Source organism: Diadema antillarum, unplaced genomic scaffold, assembly GCF_040938485.1.
Source record: "Diadema antillarum isolate AM-2024a unplaced genomic scaffold, OU_Dant_1.0 scf00000054, whole genome shotgun sequence".
Lineage (NCBI taxonomy): Eukaryota > Metazoa > Echinodermata > Echinoidea > Diadematoida > Diadematidae > Diadema > Diadema antillarum.
Window position 1 is genome coordinate 1,508,883 of NW_027270943.1, and position 23,770 is coordinate 1,532,652.

The window sequence follows — 23,770 nt, forward strand, 5'->3', positions numbered from 1 at the left end:
ATGTATATGTCAAGATTTCTGCCAACGGCACGCATGCCTGGCTATTGTTTTCCACCAAAGATGTAGTGAGTCTTGTATTCATCTTCATACAAATAATAGCTGTCTTCTTTTTCTGTTCTTTCCTCCTCTCTTCTATTTATTCTCCTTTATCTATACATTGTTGGCATTTCAGCTTGCCCCTTGACAACTTTTGGAGCAGGATGTGACCAAATGTGTCACTGCAATGAGACTGCCTCATGCGATCGGTTCACAGGGGAGTGTAGTGATGGAGAGTGTGCAGAAGGCTGGTCAGGAATCAACTGTCAAGGTGAGGAAACCGAAAAGGATTTGTTCCTTCGCTTGTCTTGTTGAAGATGCTCAATATGAATAGGTTGATTATCATCGCACTAGGGACGTACATTGTAGACCTGCCCTGCGTTGACTTACAGAACTGCTATTAACATTGTAAAAGATTTCTTCTTCTTCTTCTTCTTCTTCTTCTTCTTCTTTTTCTGCTTCTTGTGTTTACTTTTTTTTTCTAAAAAGATGACCAGTGATGTCTGATTCTTTCTGACCCTTGCAAAGCTGCCACTGGCAAAGCGCATTTAATGTTCCTTCCATTTCTAGCATTTTAAAAGATATAGATTACATAGAAAAAGAGAATGTAAATATAAATTTCCATTGGCTAGGGTTGAAAAGTGCACAGTTTCAGTAGAAGTGAATGACCATGTGTATACTCCTTCATGAGAGGTGAAGAAGTGTGTCAAAAAAAGTTTGATTATAGGATATTTTAGAAAGGATTTAGTATCAACCCTTTAGTAGTGCCAAGAAATTTTTTACAGTGTCAACTGTTCAGTGAAGGAGGCAGTATATATGTTACATGGGTATTTTGTGTGGCTTTTTCTTCTTTTGTTTTAATGTATTCATTTTTATGCCTCCGCCACGAAGTGGTGCCGGAGGCATTATGTTTTCGGGTTGTCCGTCCGTCCGCTTTCGTTTACGCGATAACTTGAGTAATATTCACTGGAATTTTACCAAACTTGGTCCAAGTATGAAGTATGATGGGGCAATTATTTGATTAGATTTTGGGTGAAATCGGCTAAAGGTCAAAGGTCAAGGTCAAATCATGAAATTGTATCCGTTTATGCGATAACTCAAGACTGGAATGAGCAAATTTCACCAAACTTTGTTGGAGGATGATGTATGATGGGACAATTAGTTGATTAGTTTTTCATTGAAATCGGAGAGAGGTCAAAGGTCAAAGATCAAGGTCAAATCCTAAAATTTATCTGTTTACGTGATAACTCAAAACTGGATGAAGCAGCTTTCACCAAACTTGGTCCAAGGATGATGTATGATAGGACAATTAGTTGAGTAGATTTTAGTGACATTAACAAGAGATCAAAGGTCAAAAGGTCAAGGTCAAATGCTACAAATGTTGCAATTTCCTCCATATCTATGCAATGCCCAAAGGTATTTTCTTGAAACTTGGTGTGGACATGTACTACTGCATAAAGATTCTCCAGAGAGAGTTTCATGTCATAAGGTCAAAAGGTCAAAGGTTAGATGAAAATGTTGCAAAATCACTTTTCTCGCAAATGGTTCAATGCATCTTCGTGGAACTTGGTACATGCGCATGTACTGACTGGCATGAGGGATTATCTAGGGAATTTAGGGGTCACGGGTCAATAGTTAGGGGTCAAAGGTCAAGGTCAACTCTTCAAAATTTTACTATTCCCTCATATACTAGTATATGCAATGCTTGCATTATTAGTTTCAAAACTTGATACATGCATTACCTAATGGAGATTCTCTGGGAAATTTCCAGCCAGAAGGTCTAAGGTCAAAGGTTAAGGGTCAAAGGCCAGGTTTCAATCCCCCCCCCCCCAAAAAAAAAAAAAAAAAATCTAGTTTTTACCATCATTACACTCTTTCTTCATACCTTGGAAATTACTCAATGCATAAACTTATAAAAAGGTCTGTCAGAATTCAAGTAAAAATTCTCAATTCCCAAAAGATGTGTACCTGCACTCTTAGAAAATTATAGCAAACCCAGTTCAAGACATTTCTGACAAACCTGTCATTTCAATATTTTGCCAGTTATGTGAAACTGTCATGGATCACACAATGTGAAGACATTGTACTATACGCCTATTGAGAGAATCATGCATTATGGCGGAGGCATCAGTCGCCATAGCGACATTTCTAGTTGGAGACTAGGATGTCAAGAGGGATGGTCACAGGCAGTTCAAAGGCTGAAATGTGCACGGTCACATATACAAACTGCTGTCACACGTAAATGTCACTGTAGGGCAAAGTTATGCGGCATCCACAGTGAGATTTCATCTCACAAACTATGTGCATGACTATGCATTAGTAATGCAGTACAAAATTTTGTTCATCACACATATAATTGCTTGTATTACATTCAAACCAATCATTCAACACACGCAGCATACCTAGATATGCAGTCCTCCCAAGGATAGATAATTCATAAGCATGTTGCAGTGACAATTTCTGCAACTTGTAGAATAGAGTGTTCCTTCCATTTAGACAGTTCTGTGCTTTTCACTTATCATTATCCCTCTACAGTACCAGACATTTGTCCAGAAGGCTTCTTTGGTGTCAACTGCAGCGAAAAATGTAATTGTCTCAATAATGCAGCGTGTGACAAGGTCACGGCAGTGTGCTACGGCTCAGATGGATTGTGTGCGGCAGGTTATGCCTCTAACACTGTGAAACTTGCAGACTGCCAAACATGTAAGTACAATTCTCTTGGAGCACTTACTCATATGATGACATAAATGGTATCCTGGGATACCAAATAAAAATCAGCCATTTTGTTGAATTATTATTATTTTTTTTTCTTACGGTTGTACCCTGGGTTGCCAAAAAGTGGGAACTTATTTTGGTGCTGGAGCTAGCGCGCGCTAGCCACTGCACTGCACTGCACTGTACTGCACTGAAGTGCACGCTATTGCTAGCACAGAGTACAACCTTGTACCATGCATGCAGTGGCATGGGAATGACTATGTACACATGCACACAGTGCATGCATTTCTCTGCGGCTGTCCTCGAGTGGACATGAGGTGGCACTACACAACATGGTACCCCGGGGTAACACATGATGCATCAAATGTGGCCAGGCAGGCATATAGACCAACACAGCATTTGCTAGGATTGATTTTCAAAAAAGGCATGAAAGCAGCATTTTTGGCCAGGTGATTTCAGGTTTTTGGTGTTTACTGGAAGAGTTGCAGATTGCCCCTGAAGTTTTTAAAGTTTTAAAATTGAAACCATGTGATTATTTATAAATAGAACTAGTATATTTGACATTTTGTGTAGTTTCAGCTGTTTTTAAGTTTCTCAAACAAAAGTGTACATTAAAAACCTACAGAAACTTGAAAAATAGCCTACTGTGTCTTTGATATTTCACGGAATCATGAACAAAATAATTAAAATGAGTATGTCCAAGGTTACTTTGACAATCCTTGCTTAGTGCTTGATTTAAAGTCACAAGCAAATCATCTTTTCTGCAGTGTTAATGCTTTTTGATTTTGTTTCCTTTTTTTTTTTGTCATCATGCACCTCCTGTCACGACTGATTCCTTTCATTGAGTTAAATGCTAGAGTCAGCAAAGTTCAAACGCCACAAAAATGCAAAATATGTGTCATAAATGTATAAAAGTGTAATCAAATGTACAAATTATTATGTAATCATTACTGATGTAAGACAACAGCTTGTCTCAACTGCAAAATTTAAAAAAATTGTCAATAGCCTTCAGGCCACTAGTGTACTTGAAAACAGAGAATCAGGATGCAAATTAGGTCACCTCATGCATATCTTGAGAATAGATAAATTGCACCCAGCTGTTTAAAGCTCTTTCCTGTGTAGTATTTGAGTTCATCTCAAAGCTTGCCTGAACATTACCAAATCTATGTTCGTGTACACAGTCTGTGTCATTTCTAATTCCCTATTTTGTTGTAATCATTCATTCACAGAAACTATTTTCGATGTGTTTGAGCAACATGTCTGCATTTTCTCTGGGCAAAGAAAGAGTTTTGATTAACAGAACTCGACCTGACCTAAGACTTTTTTAATTACCATATACTTTCTCTGAATCGTTGAACATGCCTGACATCACAAACTGTAGTAGTCTTCTTGTCCAGCGGTGGCTACACTGAAACTTTTCAAGTTCAACACTTTTCAGTTGATTGTTGGATTTTCCTCAAACTTTACAGATGTATTCTACTGTTTTACTGCATGCACTCAATCCATAAAATTTAGGTTTAATTCCCCTGTAACTCATTGTCTATGAGATCCACATGGATTTTGTACTGAGTCCTTGTAGATTATTAAGGAATTTTGTAGAGAATAGGTCAAACGCTATGTACTTTGATAAATGTATCATGGCTGGGGCGACAAGACCTCATATCTACAAAATGTCAAATGATCAGGAGAGCCAAAAAAAAAACCAAAAAACACCGAAATTCGAGATACAAGGTCTTGTCACTCCAGTGACGGTATGTGACCATCCCTAAAATGATCTTTTTTTCCCTCCCTACACCTATTGCCCTCCAGATGAGGGGTGCTTTGAAGAATGTAGCCGGACTTGTCACTGCACAGGGGGCAACGATGTGTGTGACGCTGATACTGGAGTGTGTTCTGATGGGAGATGTCTGTCAGAGTGGACTGGACCCTCATGTCAGACAGGTAAGACATTTGCTTTCCATACCTGCTAACTGTTCCCGTGTGATAACAACATTCCTCTTTCTTTGCAGGAAAGGAGAAGCTTCATTCAGTCTTGCACTCCTATTTTTCTCCTTAACAATTGCTAAATGGTTTATTGGAGGTGGAGTGAAAATCAATGAAAATGACCATTTAATCCACCTGCCCCGTAGCCCCATTACCAGTTGGCCTCCTTCCAGAGGGGCTATGCCCATATCATCTAATACCCACAATTTATTAGACCAAATGGGAGAAAATCTCAAGGAGACAAAATTGCGATTAGACCATCTGGTTTTTAGACAAAACGATAAGTAGCCTAACTGGGCATTAGACCAAGTGAGAAGTAGACAAAACAGCATTAGCTGAAATTGATAGTAGACCAAGTGAGTTTAGCCATAGTGGTGTTGGACATAGTGGAAGGTAGACCATCTGATAGTGGGCCAATTCGCAATAAACCGTACAGGAAATCGTTCATGAAGTATGCAACTGCGTGTATTAGACATTTAGTCTCCAATATCCAACCAAATCCCTAAGTTGGATGAGCGCCCGTTCCGATCATGTGCGGATAAGGGAGGTTGGACTGTATTGTTATTACTGCTGTGATTTATTGGAATCGATTGACAAATTGCCCTACATATATACATTAATGTAGGGCAATTTGTCAATCAGTTGCCATGAAAACAACTCGACAGAAGAATTTCATGAATTGTAATACTGTGTGATTTATATTCCTGTCTTTGTCATCATCCCACAAGCGTGGATCAATGTGAAGACTTAATAATACATCACTCAGATACTGTATACATCAAAATTTTCGCAAAATTAAAGATATGCAAAAATATTGATTTTAATGATGATATGAATGTGATGTACACGTTTTACATTTTTCCGTTCAGTACAGGACTCCACGATGGCGAATTTAACCACTCGCGAAATTGTCAGGAATTCGCAATTCGTGAAAATTTAGACTGGCTAAATATATGGCGTATACAGTAGTCCACTCCATGTTAGGATACATCATAAACCATTTCTCTCACGACTGTGATTCACACATTTAGTTTCTACATAGTTTCTACGCACCTTCTACATCCTGATTGTCAATCTTTTTGACATACAAGCATAGAATTAGACATGTCTCCTTTGAAGCTTATTATCATACAACCTTTTCCTCGCTTCCCCCCCCCCCCCCCCCCTGTGAATGGCTTCTCAGGCATCGTTGATATCTCCCATGTCAAAGTCAACGTGGGCCAGCCTTCAGAGCTCCAGTGCATCTACTCTTCCCCACACAATGCCTCCTCCCTGGTCTTCAGCGCCAGGCTTGGGACCGCCATGGGCACGAGTGTGAATCCCACATCCGTGGAAGCAATGGCGATGTTGGAGTTGTTCAACGTGACTTTCCAGATTCCGTCGGGCCAGTCACCGGCATATTGTGCAGTGACGTCCAACGGGCAAACCGTCTCGTCAGGGGAAATACTAACATATTATGGTGGGTTAGTCTTTTGGTTTTATATAGTACATCTGTCTTCGTTTTTAGTACCCACACATGGCAACAAGTGTACATGCTGAAGGTGATGCATGTGCATGTTGAAATGTCAAATCTTAAATGGCAAATTGTGTATGAAGTAACTGTTTGCATGTGAAACAAATTGAATACTGTAGAAAAAGGTAAAATTTAAGACGAGGGTGGTTGGTACATAATACATGAAATTAACGTTTATTAGTGCAAGTCTTAGACCAAATGAATTCCTAGACTTGATCTAGCTTGATTTCCTCTTTTCAGAAACACCATATCCCTTTTGTGCTTTGTGTAATTCTCACATGAAATAGTTTCAAAATAGATTCAAAGCTATGAGCTTTAGCTTGTAATTGCATTTTCTTGATATTGTATTGTATTGCTTTTTGTGGTTTGTGTTGGCACTATGCTTTTCTGTAGATTTAATCTGGAAGGAATTGTAATCATCTCTGTTTGTACCAGTTGACCTCATTACACTCTCGTCTAGATGTCTCCATGTTGTTATTCTCTTTATGCAGCTCTTCCCACCTTGAGCACACCTCCCTCTGTTGATATGTATGACATGTACAACGCTACCATTAGCTGGATGGGTTGGAAGGCAGATTCCAACAGTTCTGATGGGGGAGAGGGTCCCATAGTTGGCTACACCATCTACTATGAAATGGTAAGCAGTAAGATAAATCAATTTCTGATTGTGTCTTCAAGCTCTTTCAAATTTCTACAAATAATTTCCAGGAAAATTCTATAGTTTTAACTCGTAATATGATGATTGCATTAAAGGTAGGGAATCCCATTTGCATGCCTTAAATGAAGAGTTGTATAAATACAGTGGTATGTTGAAGAGAGTATCATTTTAGAAACTCCCATAAAGTATTGAAAGTGGAAGGTAACATTTAGTACATTTTTATTGACCGTTAGATTTTGAATTGAATTTTTTTCGGGGCTCACCGTAAATTCCAGTACATTACTAGGCTACCTATGCAGACCCATGCACTGCATGTGTGTCCATCATGTATATTTTGTGAAGAAAGTTCATCAAAACTTACAAACATTTCTATGTACATTCTTGCCACACACTCTATATGTTATTACAGCAGCTCTTATACTTTTAGATTTGTGTTTATAGATAAAAGATACAGAAGACTGTAACAAAAAGGCTTAAGTGTGGCTGACACACAAAACTACTGAGTAGTTGAGTTTTGTGCATTATTCAAATTGTAGATAACTGTTGACTTCCAAATTTCTCAGCAGTGGCCTAAACAAGTTCCCTGAGGTTCATATTTAATGTTTTGCTGCATTTTGGGAGGTCTGTAAAAGGTATCCCCTACCTTTAAAGCAGCCTATACCTCCCAAATCATGTATGCAATCTATTACCCACACCAGCTTGACAAAGGGGAGTTAGAATTTTCATATTTCATACACATATTTCTTTAGTACATTGGTGGCCCAAATCTTGACATGGGCAGTGAAAATATCCTGTGGAATGTTATGCTAATGTGGTACTGTAGTGCCCACAATGTTCACACTTTTCTATGATTTGTCCAAAATGTAACAAATGGTGTAATCTGCTATAAATGCATTGGTATTGCTTGCACATTACTGCATTGCATTTTGATGGCAGCCAATGTGCACTATCAATCTCTCCTGCCATGCTGCCTACCTTTAGAATTTGTAATAGCCAAGACAGAATTTTCATTTATTCAATGCTGGACCTATCTCGTGCTGCACTGTATGAAAATATCATGTGGTTTATATGAACCTAAAATCTGTGTCTTTTCCCTAGTCAACCATATTGCATTAGGGGAACGCATGAATATTTAATCCTACAAGATCGATAGCCCAGTATCTGCATGTTTGTGTGTCTGTCTGTGCATCACAATTACACAGACTGTAATTCAAATTTATTTATTTATTTATTTATTTTTCCGTCGAGATGTTTTCATTGCAACTGATTGACAAATTGCCCTACATCGACGTAAATAAGCACTGACTTGATCAGTGTTTTAGTAGTAGCCATGATAAAAAATCATGGGCGTACATACTCGAGCAGGATTCGAACCCACGACCTCCTGATCACCGGACAGGCGTCATCTCCACTAGACCACCGAGCTTTCGCCCAACAGCAAGTGTTGGTTCTAATCCTTATAGCATGCAGCGGGTACTGCTTTTGTTATTCAAATTTATTTGAATTTACGTCGATGTAGGGCAATTTGTCAATCAGTTGCAATGAAAACATCTAGACGGAAAAATAAACAAATAAATAAATAAATTTGAATAACAAAAGCAGTACCCGCTGCATGCTATAAGGATTAGAACCAACACTTGCTGTCGGGCGAAAGCTCGGTGGTCTAGTGGAGATGACGCCTGTCCGGTGATCAGGAGGTCGTGGGTTCGAATCCTGCTCGAGTATGTACGCCCATGATTTTTTATCATGGCTACTACTAAAACACTGATCAAGTCGGTGCTTATTTACGTCGATGTAGGGCAATTTGTCAATCAGTTGCAATACACAGACTGTATATGAAAATATGTGAGGCTTGCCTAACATTTTACCATCTCATGTTCCTCTAGACTGACGGTGCTACGATGATGTCAGGTGTGTTATCACATGACCCAGGAAGTGGGGTCCAGTACCAGTACACTGTGATGGGACTCACCCCAGGGCAAACATACGTCTTCTATGTGTCTGCCTCTAGGGTGGGGTCAGGAGGGGAGGGGCCCAAGGGACCAGCATCCCAAGCCATCACATTACCAGGTGAGAGTGAGGCTGCCACAGTCCTTCAGTGTATCACTTTAGTTCTAATTGAGCTTCAGCTGAGTTATTGCACAATTTTCCCCAATGAGTGTGTGTGTGTGTGTGCTTTCTTTGTCTTGTCTTGTTTTGTTTTGTTGGGTTTTTGGGGGTTTTTTTTAGTATATGATTGACATGTGATCTCTGCAGGTTTAGCAGAAGAAAGAGCCCAGTGTAGAAATCTGATGAGGGTGCTTGCACCAGTGCATTCAGTTGCTTACATGTAGCATGAGCAATTTCTCCTCATCCTCATCAGGCCTGAATGAGAAAGCAGAAAGAAAAATGGTCCCCATTTTCATGTATGATGCATGCCTATGTGCAATAGATATGTGTACCTTACACAGCAATTTCTTCTTTTTCTCTTTTTTTTTTTTTTTTTTTTTTTGAGGGATAGGGTACAAACTAAGTTAATTGATTTCTACTTGGAATTGACTATGGCTACTGACTGTAAAACAGAAATCACCTTGTTTCCTACTGGATATACTCTTCCATAATTTTATCATTTTTCTACAGTATCTTTTATGTATATTATGTATCTACATAGTGAAACAGACAGCATTGTAAATTGATTTCACTTTGATGTGGCACTATACCCACAGTTTTTAGGTTTGTTCGTTGATTTGTATTTTAAATGCATAGCTACCAGTACAATAGTAAACCTTCTGCCAATACTCCCAAGCCCAGTATCATTATTCTTGTACTACAAAGTATTTGTATTTGTTTTATTTCAAGGCATCTCAACAGCTTCACTGAGTACGTCCAGCCCAACAACCAGGCAACCAGCCACGCCAGATACCACACCATCTGCAGCCACAAGCAATAACATCATCCTCTACATCGTCATTCCGGTGGTCATCGTCGTCTGCGTCATCGTGGTCATCGTGGTCCTGGTGATGATTGGCATTCAGAGGAGGTATGTCAAGTGCATCCCAGTTTGGAGTGACAGAGGTGATACATGGTAATGTGTGTGGAAATGGCGGGGGACTACCATCAGTGGACATAGTGCACAAGCATTGCGATATTGGTCTGATTGCAACTGCTTAACAAATTGCCCTCCATTGACATAGATAAGCACCAAATCAACCCTAATATACTCTTGGGGTAGTTTTAGTCTTGTTATTGGGGGGGGGGGGGCATAATGCCTCCCCCCCCCCCCAAAAAAAAAAAAAAAAAAAGAAAGAAATCAGCCCTGGATCACCTAATTACTTTAATCAGTGTTTTAGAAGTATCCACGATTTTAAAAAGAAATTGTGGCCATAATCTAGCTTGATAGCTTAATCTTACTGAAGAGAATAATGGCAGTCATAGAGATTATAGTTATGTATGGAGAGCAATTGTGGCCTAGTTGAGGAGATCACATCCTCTCAATTGGGCGTTTTGATTCCACTGATATCAGTGTTAGTGTCCCAAAGTAATGATAATGATAATGGTAATATGAAAATTTGTATAGCACCTTTTAAAAAATGTTTCTAAGTGCTTTACTGATAATGGCACAAAGTTAAGGCACTTTATCCTCATTGCCTACCCTAATCTGTGAGAGGGAACTAGGTCCCATAGTAACTTTTTCTTATTAAAGCATTTGAGAGCTTGCTCAGGGGCCATGTTGAATACATCAAAACAAACAAACAATGCAGGGTATTTGCTGATGATGTGGGATAGTTGACATTCATATTTTAGTGATGCTGCTGCCGACAATGATGATGATGACATAGAATTTGAATAAGACAATAGTGATGATAGAGATGATGTTAAGTACACTAAAATAGTGCAGTGATGGTAGATTGTGAGCAGATGTGTGATATTGCAGTGATGACATATATGCTGCAAATGATAAGGATGATGACAGTAGTGACAGTGATGATGTTCCCAATGATTATGATAATGTTGCTGATGATCATGATGATGCAAATTGCACTTGTAGGATATTTTATAACAACTGAAATGGTCAGTTGTGCTTTACCGGTGGCATTGTTGCTGCTGCTGCCAGTGAGGATCACGAGAATATTCATGATGAAGATTTTAAAGATATTTACATGTAGCTTTCATTCACTCTTTCAGCTAAGCAACATCATTTTAGCAGTTTTCTGGACTGTAGTGTTTGCTACTTATAATGCAGGAAACATGGTGACTGATCACGTGTTGTAATGTCCTTCTTTTTCATAGACGGAGGAGAAAGCTGTTCCAGGATAGGAGAGAGAGGATTGTTCTGGAAACCCAGGGCATGGCAGAATACACTGATGAAATTCATGGTAAGAGTAACTCTGGTGTTGTAAGAGTGCTTACAAATGTAGCTATGTGCCCATTATCATGAACAATAGGTATTTCTTACATGAGTAGTACCCCCCCCCCCCCCATATCATTTGTAAGCCCACACAGAGAAGTGTTAAAATGAATAATTCAAAAATTAGCATTGCATCACTATGTGCCAGCATCTTGATGATAGCAGGACTTTTTTGTGTGTGTCTGTGTGTGTGTCAGTATGTTTCATCAATATGAACATCACTATACGGCTGAGTGAGCAAAGTTTTAGAAGGATATAGAGTGAGCCACTACAAAATCCAACATTAAGTGCTTATTTGTAGATTTTACAGAGCAACATCATTGGACAAAACTGATGTGAATTCCACCTCGGATACAAATGACAAAATCAAGTCTTCCAGGAAATGTTCTGTAGACTTGCTAATTGACGTTCACACTTTCCATTCCAACAGATAATCACAATGGTGGGTATGAAGAGAAAACTCAGTTAACACCAGCTCATGATGACATCGACGGGGAACCCAATGGGAATCCAAGGTACAGTAAGGCCCCCGTCCGGCCCACCTCGGCACCCCCTGGGCCACCCACTGCAGAACGACCCCCTTCCCACACCCCGAAGGCAATCCCTGTGGCAGAGTTCTCTGCATACGTCCAGAAGAACCGACGATCAAATGTCTTTGAGGATGAGTGGTCGGTAAGCACATCAGCTGGTTCAGCACATATGGTTTGCTTGTAGAGTCTAAATGCCATAAATGGATTTTTTTTCTTTCTTTCTTTCGTAATTGGGGGGGGGGGGGGGGGCTGGCAGTTCCCCAACTGGAAAGTAGATGCAATTTGTATCAGTATTATGTTTGCTGTAGTGCATGTAAAGCCAAGTAGTATTTTTTTTTATGCCTCCGCCAACGAAGTGGCCGGAGGCATTATGTTTTCGGGTCGTCTGTCCGTCCGTCCGTACGTACGTCCGTCCTGTTTTGTTTTTGTCGATATCTCAAGAACCGTGTGGTGGTTTTACATCAAACTTGGTATGAGGGTATATCCTGGGGGGATAATACTTTGTTCGGATTTTAGGGTCATGGGGTCAAAGGTCAAAGGTCACAGGTTATTTTGTGAAAAAAAAGGTTGAAAATTCATGTTTTTCTCCATATCTCGCAAATGGTTCAAGGTATCTTCATGGAACTTAGTATATATGCTTGTTCCAATGGGCAGTGATTATCTAGGGAAGTTGGGGGTCATGGTTCAAAGGTCAGGGGGTCAAAGGTCAAGGTCAACTCCTCAAAATATCACTACTTTCCTTATATTTATGCAATGCCTGAAGGTTTTTTGTGTTTTTTTTTAACTTGATGTATGCATGTATTACCCAATATATATTCTGTGGGAAGTTTCTTGCCAAAAGGTCAAAGGTCGAAAGGTCAAAGGTCAAGTGAAAGTGCTGAATTGCACTTTTTCCTCCATATCTCAAAAGTAACTCAAGGTATCATCATGAAACTTGCATATTTATGCATGTTCAACCTAAAAGTGATTCTCTTTGGAACTGTGAGGTCAAAGGTCAAAGGCCAGGTTTAGATAATGCTATTTTCCCATTTGCTACTGAAATTATACTCTTTCTCAATACCTTGAAAATTACTCAATGCATAAACTTATAAAAGGGTCAAAAGTCAAGTAAAAATCATCAGTTCCCCAAATATTCCTCTGACATTTTAATCATTCATCCAGTTGAACCTAGTTCTAGGAAAGCGAACATTCAGCACATTTGGGTCAAACCTGTCATTTCAATATTTTGCCCATTGTGTGAAACTGTCATCACACATTGTCAAGACATTGTACTATAGACCTATTAGGAGAACCATGCATTATGGTGGAGGCATATCAGTCGCCGTAGCGATATATCTAGTCTCTTTCATATTCAAAGAAAGTTCAAACAGCCCTTGCAAGAAATACTGCAAAGAAATGACTTTCAGTTTTTTGCCCTCCCCCCTCTCCATCCCAAAAGTGTTTTTTCTAAATCAAATTTTACCTGTTGAAGACTGGTCCCAAGTATACTTTTGCAGGTGTGTAAGGGAAACGTATTGTATCAAAATCAGCTTGTCCTTAACAGGTAATTAATGATTAGGGGTTATTGAAAGCTCTTGAGGAGTTACTATCTGAAAGTTATGGCGGTTACAAATAGAAAATTAAATGAAAAACATTGAAATTTAATTTGTATTTTATGAGTAATGGGAGGATAGAGAATTCAGCCATTGGCTGCGCATTAGCCATTGGCTGAATTTGCGTAATATGAGAGGCCGTTCCGCGCGCAATCGCCATCTTTAAAAGCTGATGACTACTGTGAAAAAATATTTCGAGATAAAATAGACTAGTATAAGCCACATTTAAGGCTGTTCAGAGTAAGGGAGGGAGCGGAGGGTGCTGAATTCTCTATCCTCCCATTACTCATAAAATACAAATTAAATTTCAATGTTTTTCATTTAATTTTCTATTTTATCTCGTAATGTACGGTAGAGAATTCAGCCATTGGCTGCGCATTAGCCATTGGCTGAATTTGCGTAATATGAGACTTCAAAGATTTTCACAGTAGTCATTTTTCACAGAAATATATTGTCAGAGAAAGTTTTTGGGCAACTTTACCTACTATGTTTACAGGGCTGAATCTTGTCCCTTCCTAGAGGTCTGTTGTCCCAGAACTGCTTGTCCAAAAGATGTTGCCTGGGATGCCGGTTTCAGGTAAAAATTCCTGAACGTGGATTCATTTTTCCACTCAGCATGCTTGAGAATGTCTGCTATTGGAAAATGATTCCTCTTGGCAGATGAGGTTGCCGCCGATCTCGTTGAATGTGCTTTGAAGAGATCGGTGTCGATACCGGATGTTTTCAACACAGTTTTTATCCATCGAGCGATGGTTTGTTTTGATGCCTTCCCATGAGGTTGCTTGTAGGTGACAAATAGTGCATTCACCTCCTTCCTCAATGTGCTTGTTCTGTTAATGTATTCTTTAACATAGTGTACAATGCAGAGTTTCTTATCCTCGGGAAAGGCTTTCAGTGTTACTTTCACTCCCACATTTCCAGGTTGACTCTGCTTTATCAAATCAGCCACTGCTATTTCCACACAATCTTTGGACGCCTTCACATTGTCAAGGGTTAGGTATGAAAGTGTTTGCACTCTTTGGGCAGAAGTCAACGCTAGTAAAAAACATACTTTGTGTGTCAGTTGACACAGCGAAATCTTATGAGCTGGAGTTACTTGTCTGAGGTAGCTCAGCACCTTGCCCACATCCCATATGAAGCTGTATCGCGGAGTGGGTGGTCGGAGATTAAAAATGCCCCTGAAGTACCGGCAAATCCAAGGATGTGTAGAAATGGTGTATTTCTCGTCCCGTAGAAGAACAACTGATGCTAGTGCGCTCCTTGCTGTATTCAAGGTGCTGTAGCTTGCTCCATTTTTGTACATAGAATTAAAAAACGCAAACAAATTTCCCACCTTCGTATGGGTCCAACATAAGTGACGCTCATGACAAAATCTTTGCCACTTCCTAATATACACCATATACTGCTCCTTGGTGGATTTCCTCCAAGACGCTGCCATTATATCAGCAGTCTCCTCCGTCAGTCCTTGAGCTATGAAATGTTTGCTCCAACCCTGCAACATAAGAGGGAGAGATGTGTAAGTGGATGGGGTCTACCTGTAATGGGTTGGGTTAACAACTGGTGTTTTTGCAGTACCCAGGGCTCCTCCAATAGCATGTTACGTAGTACGGTATACCAGGGCTGTGTTGGCCAATTTGGTACTATCAAAATTCCCCTAGCGCCATCTTGTCTGATTTTTTGGAGACACTTTGCAACCAAGCTTAATGGGGGAAACGCATAAAATACTAGGGGTCCCCAGTCAATAGTGAATGCGTCTACTGCCCATGCCCCTGGATCTGGTCTCCAGGAGACGTATGTTGGGAGCTGGGCATTCAGTCTGGTGGCAAAAAGGTCTATGTTTGGTAACCCATACCTCTGCACTATCTCATTGAATATTGTCTTGTCTAGCATCCATTCTATATTGTCATTGAATTTCCTTGACATCGTATCAGCTTCTGTGTTCTTAGAGCCTGCTAAGTGAGATGCTGTTATCCAAATTTGTCGTGTACTGCACCAATCCCAAATTTGCAATGCCATTTCATTACATGCTTCAGACTTGACGCCGCCCATGTTATTCAAGTATGTCACCGCTGTGGTGTTGTCTAATCTCAACAGTATATGTGCATCTCTGACATTTGAACAGAAGCTTTTGAGTCCCAAACCGGCTGCTAGCATTTCCAGATAGTTTATTTCATTACCTGCTGCTCTTGCTAATTCTTGAGCATTCCATCTACCCCCTGTCTTGGATTGCAGGTCTGTGGCACCCCAACCTTGTCCACTAGCATCTGTTCTTATTTCTTTTGATACTTTCCCTGGGTACAGGGGTTTAGACACGAGATGTGCATGGGATGACCACCAAACTAGTTCCGCCTTGGCTCTATTTGATAGGCTCATATGTCTATCGAAATGTCCTTTCTGTTTTCTCAGGGCTCTGATTTTTTCCCTTTCCAGCTGCCTGTAATGCAAGGGGCCGTACTGAGATGCTGGTAAGGCAGCCACAATCTTCCCAATGACTTTAGCTACCTCCCGGATACTAGGTTTGTTATTAGCAAGTAAGGATCGACATGCATCTTGAATGTCATTGCTTTTACTGGCTGGGAGGGTGATTCTCATTTCAGATGTATTTAAATGGAAACCCAGAAATTCAATCTCACGGGATGGTTCAAGTACCGATTTCTCTGAGTGAATAATGAACCCTAGACTAGTCAAAAGGTCAGTGGTGGCTTGCACTGCTGAGCGAGTGTCTGCTTTATTGTTCCCAATTATCAGTGTGTCGTCCAAGTACGACAAAACTGTGTGCCCCTGTTGTCTTAGTAAGGCAAGCACTGGTTTCAGTATTTTGGTGAACAGTCTTGGGGCGGAAGATAAGCCATTTGGCAAAGCTTTGAACTGCCACAATTGGTTTCTCCATACGAAGCGGAGATATTTACGAGAGTCTAAGTGAATGGGAATTGTGTAGTATGCATCACGGAGGTCTACTGAAGCCATATAACACCCTTTTGAGAGGAGTAGAATACCAGATTGAATATTATCCATTTTAAAGTGTTGGTACTGAACACTTTTGTTGAGTTCGGACAGGTCAAGAATTAATCGAACTCCTCCGTTCTTTTTTGGTCTCGTGAAAACCTCTGAAATAAATTCCCCTTCTTCATGGGCACATTTTTCAATGACCTGTTTTTCTTCCAGAACAAGAATCTCATGGTCAATCTTGGCTGTTTCTTCAGCATTCCGCTTGTAAGAACGCAGAGGTTTTTCTCGAGAAGGGGGAAATTTTTCTGGGTCAAATTCTATTGTATAGCCTTGAACTGCTTGAATAATGTGTGAGTCTCTCGTGATATTTTCCCAAGCAGGGAAAAATGGCTTCAGACGACCTCCGACGACAGCTGGTGTTGTAACTAGATCGTTATCTATGTTGTTTTCATAGTCACCTACCTGTTCTATTTCCTCCCCTGGCTTTGGCTCTGCCTGTGGTAGGTTGGCTGCTTGTTGCCACCCTCCCTTGCTGCTGTCGGTGTGTAAGTGTGAGGAGGATCTCGAGGTCTCCCCCTCCAAGCCTTCCCTAAAAAAGGCTGTGCAGATGAACCGGCCATGGGGTTGGAATGTGATGTTCGGCAGTCATAACCCCTCCCCAACGGGCGGGTGAACCCAGTCGACGTGTATTGACGGCGAGATGTCACATCCGGTTTCTTGTACGGCTGGAACCGTGATTGCTCTCGTGTGAAGCGTGATTTCATCATACCTGACATTGTTTTCCTTTGTTCTTGGATCTCTTTCACTTGACGCCCCAGGTCATCTCCAAACAAGTACTTTGTCACTTTGTGAGAGGGCTTGCACAGGTGGTGGAAATTTGAGTTCATGTCAGGCTTTATGCTGTCCTTTCTCATGCAGTTGAGGGAGAAGTTTGCATCGCAGAGAAAAGCCATAGCATCCTGCTGAGCTTCAGACAGAGTTGCTGGAAGGGTACGAGCAAACGCGTTTATCCCTTTCAAGAGGGATGATTGGATCATTTGTAGTTTCAGATCCCTGTGTCTCGTCCCCGTGGAGATGTTCTCCCAGATAGTGCTGTTCACTTTAGGGGTTTCTAGACATGTGCAGTTAGATGGGTAGGGGTAGCGAGTTGCTGCCTCGTCGAGAGATTTCTGGTCAAGTTTTTGTCCCATCATATACACAATGGTGTCCGCGACATCCTCATCTAGTGGTTCCCCTATCCCGGACGGAGCCACGAATTTCTGAGCCATTCGTGGTATCTTGAATTCTGGCCGTTTGTCTTTATCTGCCTCCTGTAGGCCTACGTCCGAAAACAAGCTGACCGCGTCATTGCGGTTTGCCGATAGGAAATCAGCCACGCTGCGATTATCCGCCAATTCTATGACGGGTGATGAGCTGCTTCCCCTTTGTGTGTCACAGTCGCCATATTCACTAAAACAATCCCGCGGCGTGTTGGCATGTTGTTCTCCATGATGAGGAGTGCTCAAAGTCTCGATCATTTTCTCGAACATTGACTCGAGTTTCCCAATGCGGGACATAACCTCCGTGCTATTTTCCGCTGTAGTCACAGTCGGGTTGGGAGCGGTAGCAGCTGGTGCGGGCGGGTTCGGCTGTGCCTTCCCCGAAGCCGCGGGGCGGGATGCCTTAGGCCTCCCGCCGCTAGACAGAGTTTTGCCTGCAGCCTTCTTCTTTGCTGCCGGAGCTGGGCTGGCCTTAGGCTCACACAGCTCGGTATCTTTTTTGGCTTTTGCCTTCTCCGATTTGTCAGCTGGTTCATCCATGCTGAGAACGATAATCATGCTTGTAAGAGAGCACGAATTCAGTTCCGTATTTCCGCAGATTTCGATGATATTTTCATTTCATTTCATTTCATTTATTTCCACATTAAAAACAACAATCATTACATTTCAAGTCATAGTATAAACATATTCATTGTGGGGGACCAATTAAAGCCTTTCAGGCTTGTTGGGAATAGGCCCCAAAGTAAATACAAGACTTTCTCAACTTACAATACATAGATACAAAATATATAGAACACAAATGGTGCACAATCAAAGCAGGATGAAGAAGGAAAAAGAAGAGAGTAAAATACTGGCAGAATATACAAAACCATGTTGCTATTACATACGGAAAGTGCGTCTAAAATTGTTTCTGAACTGCTGTAATGATTTGTAGGTTTTCAGTTCTTTTGGTAAAGTATTCCACAAAATGGGACCTTGATAAAAAATTGTTGACTTGGCTAATTCGGTTCGATAAAGGGGAGGATGAAAATTTTGTTGGTTTCTTGTATTATAAGAATGGATACTGCTGTTGAGATGAAAACATAGTTGTAAGGGGGCTGGTAATGCACCAAATAAATACTGTTGCATAAAAATTCCTGTTTGGAAGGAGATTATATCTTGAATTGGTAATATATTCATTTTTTTGAATAATGCAGAAGTTTGTGACAAATAATATGAATGAGTTATGATACGAATAGCTTTCTTTTGCAACAAATGAATACGTTTCACATTCTTTTTAGTTGAATGGCCCCAGACGAGAGTACAATAACTCAAGTGAGATGAAATAAAAGAATGATATAACAATTTCAACACATGCTTAGGTAAAAATTTCAGTTTTCGCAATATACCAATATTTCTCGACAGTGTGTTGCAGAGCATATTGACATGACTATTCCAAGACAGTTTATCATCCAGCATAACACCCAGAAACTTTATATTTGTTACACATTTAATCATATCACTATTATAATATAAAACAAAATTATCAGTACACTCACGAGTCCCAAATATCATAAAATTAGTTTTTCCTGCATTCAAAATTAACTTATTTGCCTGCATCCATGTATCTAATTTCTTCAATTCTGTATTCATATTGTCAAATAATGACAGATCATTGTTACGCATAAAAATATTTGTATCGTCAGCAAACAATATATAATTTAACAATTGAGAACAGTTTGGTAAATCATTTATGTAAATCAAAAAGAGAAGAGGGCCAAGAATGGAACCTTGAGGGACTCCACATTTTACAACCTTATAATCCGATTTGAAACCTTCTATTACAGTATATTGCTGTCGATTATATAAATAACTTTTGAACCACTTAAAAGCCACACCCCGTATACCATAATGACTAAGCTTATGCAATAAAATATCATGATCAATAGAGTCAAAGGCTTTTGACAGGTCAATGAAGACAGATAAAGTAAATTCTTTGTTTTCAATCCCTTGGATGATATTTTGCATAAATTCTAATACTGCGGAACAAGTGGAGTGCCCGTTTCTGAAACCATACTGATTTGGGATGAGTGTATTGGAATCTTGAAGAAATGCGGTAACTCTATTGTAAATACATCTTTCGAATATCTTAGCAAATGTATTAAGAATAGATATGGGACGATAATTACTCATAATACTTCTATCACCTTTTTTATATATTGGGATTACACGTGCTATTTTCATATTATTTGGGACTATACCAGTTGATAAACTTATATTGAAAATGTCACACAGTGTTCTCACAATAAATGGTATAACTTGTTTCACAACCCGGATACTTATGAAATCAGATCCTGCACTAGTGTTATTTTTCATCTCAGAAACAATAGACAAAATTTCACCACATGTGATAGGCTTAAAGAATATTGATGAATACACAGGGGTGCCTAAGAAGGATATAAACTCACCATCATCTTAAAACCTTGATTCAATGACAAATTATGACCAATGGTTGAAAAATAATCATTGAACACATTTGAGATTTCAGCTTTATCTGTGACGAACTCATTATCTATTTTTATTCCGTGTGAACTTAAATTTCTATTCTCATTATTTTTTAAGAGCCCATTTACACATTGCCATATTTTCCGAATATCACTCTTCACAATATCAAATTTATCAGAATAATATTTACATTTTGCTTTTTTCAACTCATTCGTAACATAATTTCTAAATTGCTTATAAACATTTCTACGGTATTGAGTTGGGTTTCTCAAATACTTTTTATACAAAGCAGATCTTTTCCGACATAACTTCTGCAAATGAAAAGTCATCCAAACTTTCTTATTCTTCCTTTTACATTTTCATCCAAATCTTCATTTTTCAATAATTCTAACAGCTCAGAATTGTGAGTGTTATACTGTTTGTAATCACTTACGACATACTCAAAGAATGAAGCACATACATCATAATACTCTTCATTTTCTGCGGTATGATTAAATGGAAAAATATTACCAACACAATTAATGCAAATTAATCTTTCTTTACTTTTATCACACGAAAATTCAGATAAGCTCAGATTCAACAATCCTTCATCACAAAATGAATCGCAGTTATAGCATAAAAAGGTTGTCATAGTGGAGGTTCCATATCCTTATACGGAATAATCTGATCCCACACAAATACATGTATCATATGTGTACCGTGGCGCACAAAGAAATGGTAGAATGTACTATATGTGCCAGAGTATAGAGAAGAAGTAGGGACAGGACAATGAGATATATCAACGGAGACATCAAGATTCATACCAGAAATTAAAATACCACAAAACAGTAAACATTTGTACAATACGGGTGAGGAGATAGCATTGAAAAGCAACATTGCAATCAAAATAGCATTTGGTTTTGGTTGTTGAAGGAACATACATTTCCAGGGTAACATAATTATCGCATATAATGAATGTGTAAGCGCAAAGCTTACAACATTCAAACATTATATCAACACAGTTTTTTCTCTTATAAACTAAGGTATCATAATTGTGATAATATCAGACCGATTTTTCGGTCAGATAAAAATCGCTTCGCGATCGAACATTGCGCTGGAACGAAGATGGCGATTGCGCGCGGAACGGCCTCTCATATTACGCAAATTCAGCCAATGGCTAATGCGCAGCCAATGGCTGAATTCTCTACCGTACATTACGAGATAAAATATGTGATGAAAACAGCTGAAACTTATCTCTTGCTTGATATGCACAAATGTGTTTTTAAGCTGTACATCTTGACAGATGGTTGACAATCATTTTCTGCTTTTCTTCTTTGCACATCAGCTCCTTCCACCAGACATCAGCAAGCCATGTAAAGTTGCTTCATTGCCCAACAACAAGCCAAAGAATCGCTATCGCAACATACTGGCATGTAAGTTCAGCACAAAGTGCATGTTACATGAAATGATCAGGGAGCTTCGCTTCATACTCAGGACTTCACCTCATCTAATGTGCACTAAGGATTGTAAATGACATACCTGATTTGTAAATTGTAAAATTACACAAACTTTCTTTAAACAGAAAAATGGGGAATGGCAGTCCCCCCCCCCCCCCAAAAAAAAGACATGTCTGTGTCTACTTAATAATTATAAAATGTACATGCCATCAAACCCCCGTTTGAGATGAGACCCCATTGGCAAACGAAGCTGATGGGGTGCTATACCCCCCTAACGAGTCCTCGTTTGAGAAGTGGGAGGATATGCATTTGCCCATTGCAAAATAACTTTCTACTCATTCGTGGCAAACCTGGAGGCCAAGCCAGGGTTTAATGACTACAACAGCTGTCATATTACGTAAGAGCATGATAAGGATATCTGCCTGTGGCAGACCATTCAAAGTGAACTCAATTTTCTCTATTCTTTCTAAAGTTTTCAATTTTATATTCTATTGAGAAATTCTATGGTCTCTATTCTATTCTATTCTCTATTCTATTTAAATTTTGAAAGAAAAAATGTGACCCATAAATAACAAAAATACAGGAATAAGAAGGAGAGCATTAATACTGAATGTATACACTCACACACACACACACGCACCATGGAGCTACATAGCCCATGCCAAAACCAAAACAATCTCCTCTCGCGGGTGCCCCCCCCCCCCCCCCCCCCCCCCCCCTCCTGTGGCGGTGACTGATGCTTAGATTAGGCCAGGGTCAAGAAACAGGTGTTTTATATCTTTGGTTTTTAAGTCCTTGATTGCCAAGATATACACTGGCATTGTCTACAGGGGTGTAGCTTCTTCAAACAAGAGATTTGCCTCATGTCAGTGTGATATCAGTATTTGAGTATGTGGCTCATGGGCAAGATATTTCACACCCAAAGAAATTCAGTGAATGTGCTCATCCGAACCTGGTAAAAATAAGAAAAGGGGGATAGATAGCTCCTTGATTATTTGGGGTTCTTTTGTCAATTCCTAGATGACCATTCACGTGTGGTTTTGGATGAATTGGAAGGTGTTCCCAACTCAGACTACGTCAATGCCTGCTACATTCAGGTAAGTACCCTCCAGGTGTTAAACAAGACACTACTATCCAATAAACAAAGAGAATGCAGCTCATGCTTAAACATCAGCTACAAACAACAATTTGTAATGTCTTTAGCTGTTTTGTTTTCATGAATAGAAAATATGTTGCCTGAAATAACAATTGTCAGTGGTCATGGTTGGAGGTCACCAAACTTTAGCTAAATTATTATGTTCTGGCTGCAAGGTCTATTAGGTAACAGTTCACCTATTATTCTGTTGAGTTGACTGGATTGAAATAAATTCAAAAATCTATTTTGTGTAAATAGGGTGAGAGATCAGTCCTTGGTCAGGGGTCAAAATTAGTGGAATTCTACAAAATGTAAATTAAGTCATATAGTATACTTACGGCAGACAGAGTGACCGTATGAGGAGCTGAGGTACACTATCCCATTTAAATTCATGCAGTATTTGAATTGCCTGAATAGGCAGTCCTGCCATTGTGTTGTTTCTTATCATATTTTAATGTGATGAATCTTAAATTAAGATATCATTCATATGCCTGCATTGCTGCATGCATTCAAAGTAACTTAACCCTTTATGTACTAAGAGTGCTGATTGGCACAGAAAACCCCATAGCATCGTACACACTGTCCAAAGTCACTATCAATGACAAGGGTTAAATAATCTCATGATATAACATTTAGAAATTTCTGGCTGCTCATCCAATTTATGCTGCGTAGTAATTTGTCATACATGTGCCATTTCATGCTGAAGCTCAAATTCATTTCTGTAGAAATAAATGTGGTGAACATTTATTTCACAAAGACAGTATTCTGTAGCCCAGGTTCATCATGTCAGGCCTGTAATATGCTCACACTCAGGCTCCCTATGCACTATGACATGTTCTTATACAGTTTTTCCAGAGTGTGCCCGAGTGCATTCATTTTACCTGAAGCTGCAATTTCATTCTAGGCATCTTAGTATTAATTGTATTAAAGAGAGTAGTTAAATTGTGATTTGTCACCTGAATATTCATTTCATTTTCACAAAATAAAAACAAACAACAAACAAGCAAACAAAAAGTCTTCAGCATAACACCTCTCAAACGCTAAACCTTGCACTGCTTAGTCCAAACCATTTATTTCAAGAACATCACATGAA

At 39.6% G+C, this 23,770-nt stretch overlaps 3 protein-coding genes across 3 annotated transcripts in view; 1 reads left to right on the forward strand and 2 right to left on the reverse strand.

Annotated features, from left to right (window-relative positions):
- LOC139715730 (uncharacterized) overlaps positions 1-23,770 on the forward strand; it is a 96,075-nt gene that overhangs the window by 52,897 nt on the left and 19,408 nt on the right. Inside the window, exons 21-31 of the mRNA XM_071627279.1 lie at positions 173-307; positions 2,572-2,739; positions 4,561-4,692; positions 5,918-6,193; positions 6,739-6,884; positions 8,792-8,975; positions 9,756-9,924; positions 11,175-11,275; positions 11,723-11,964; positions 21,431-21,518; positions 22,563-22,639. Coding sequence (XP_071483380.1) covers positions 173-307; positions 2,572-2,739; positions 4,561-4,692; positions 5,918-6,193; positions 6,739-6,884; positions 8,792-8,975; positions 9,756-9,924; positions 11,175-11,275; positions 11,723-11,964; positions 21,431-21,518; positions 22,563-22,639 — 1,718 coding nt within the window. The remainder of the gene's footprint in view (positions 1-172; positions 308-2,571; positions 2,740-4,560; positions 4,693-5,917; positions 6,194-6,738; positions 6,885-8,791; positions 8,976-9,755; positions 9,925-11,174; positions 11,276-11,722; positions 11,965-21,430; positions 21,519-22,562; positions 22,640-23,770) is intronic.
- On the reverse strand, positions 13,905-14,954 carry LOC139715758 (uncharacterized). Its single transcript, XM_071627305.1, has one exon. The coding sequence runs from the start codon at positions 14,913-14,915 to the stop codon at positions 13,905-13,907; it is 1,011 nt and encodes a 336-aa protein (XP_071483406.1). The 5' UTR covers positions 14,916-14,954.
- On the reverse strand, positions 14,817-17,701 carry LOC139715753 (uncharacterized). Its single transcript, XM_071627303.1, has 2 exons — positions 16,826-17,701; positions 14,817-14,906 (listed from the first exon to the last, which is right to left on the reverse strand). Exon 1 carries the CDS (start codon positions 17,629-17,631, stop codon positions 16,831-16,833), a length of 801 nt encoding a protein of 266 aa, XP_071483404.1. The 5' UTR covers positions 17,632-17,701; the 3' UTR covers positions 14,817-14,906; positions 16,826-16,830.

Coding starts and splice junctions, on each gene's coding strand:
- LOC139715758 (XM_071627305.1), bottom strand. CDS start 14,915: ATGTTGCAGGGTTGGAGCAAACATTTCATAGCTCAAGGACTGACGGAG.
- LOC139715753 (XM_071627303.1), bottom strand. CDS start 17,631: ATGGCTCAGAAATTCGTGGCTCCGTCCGGGATAGGGGAACCACTAGAT.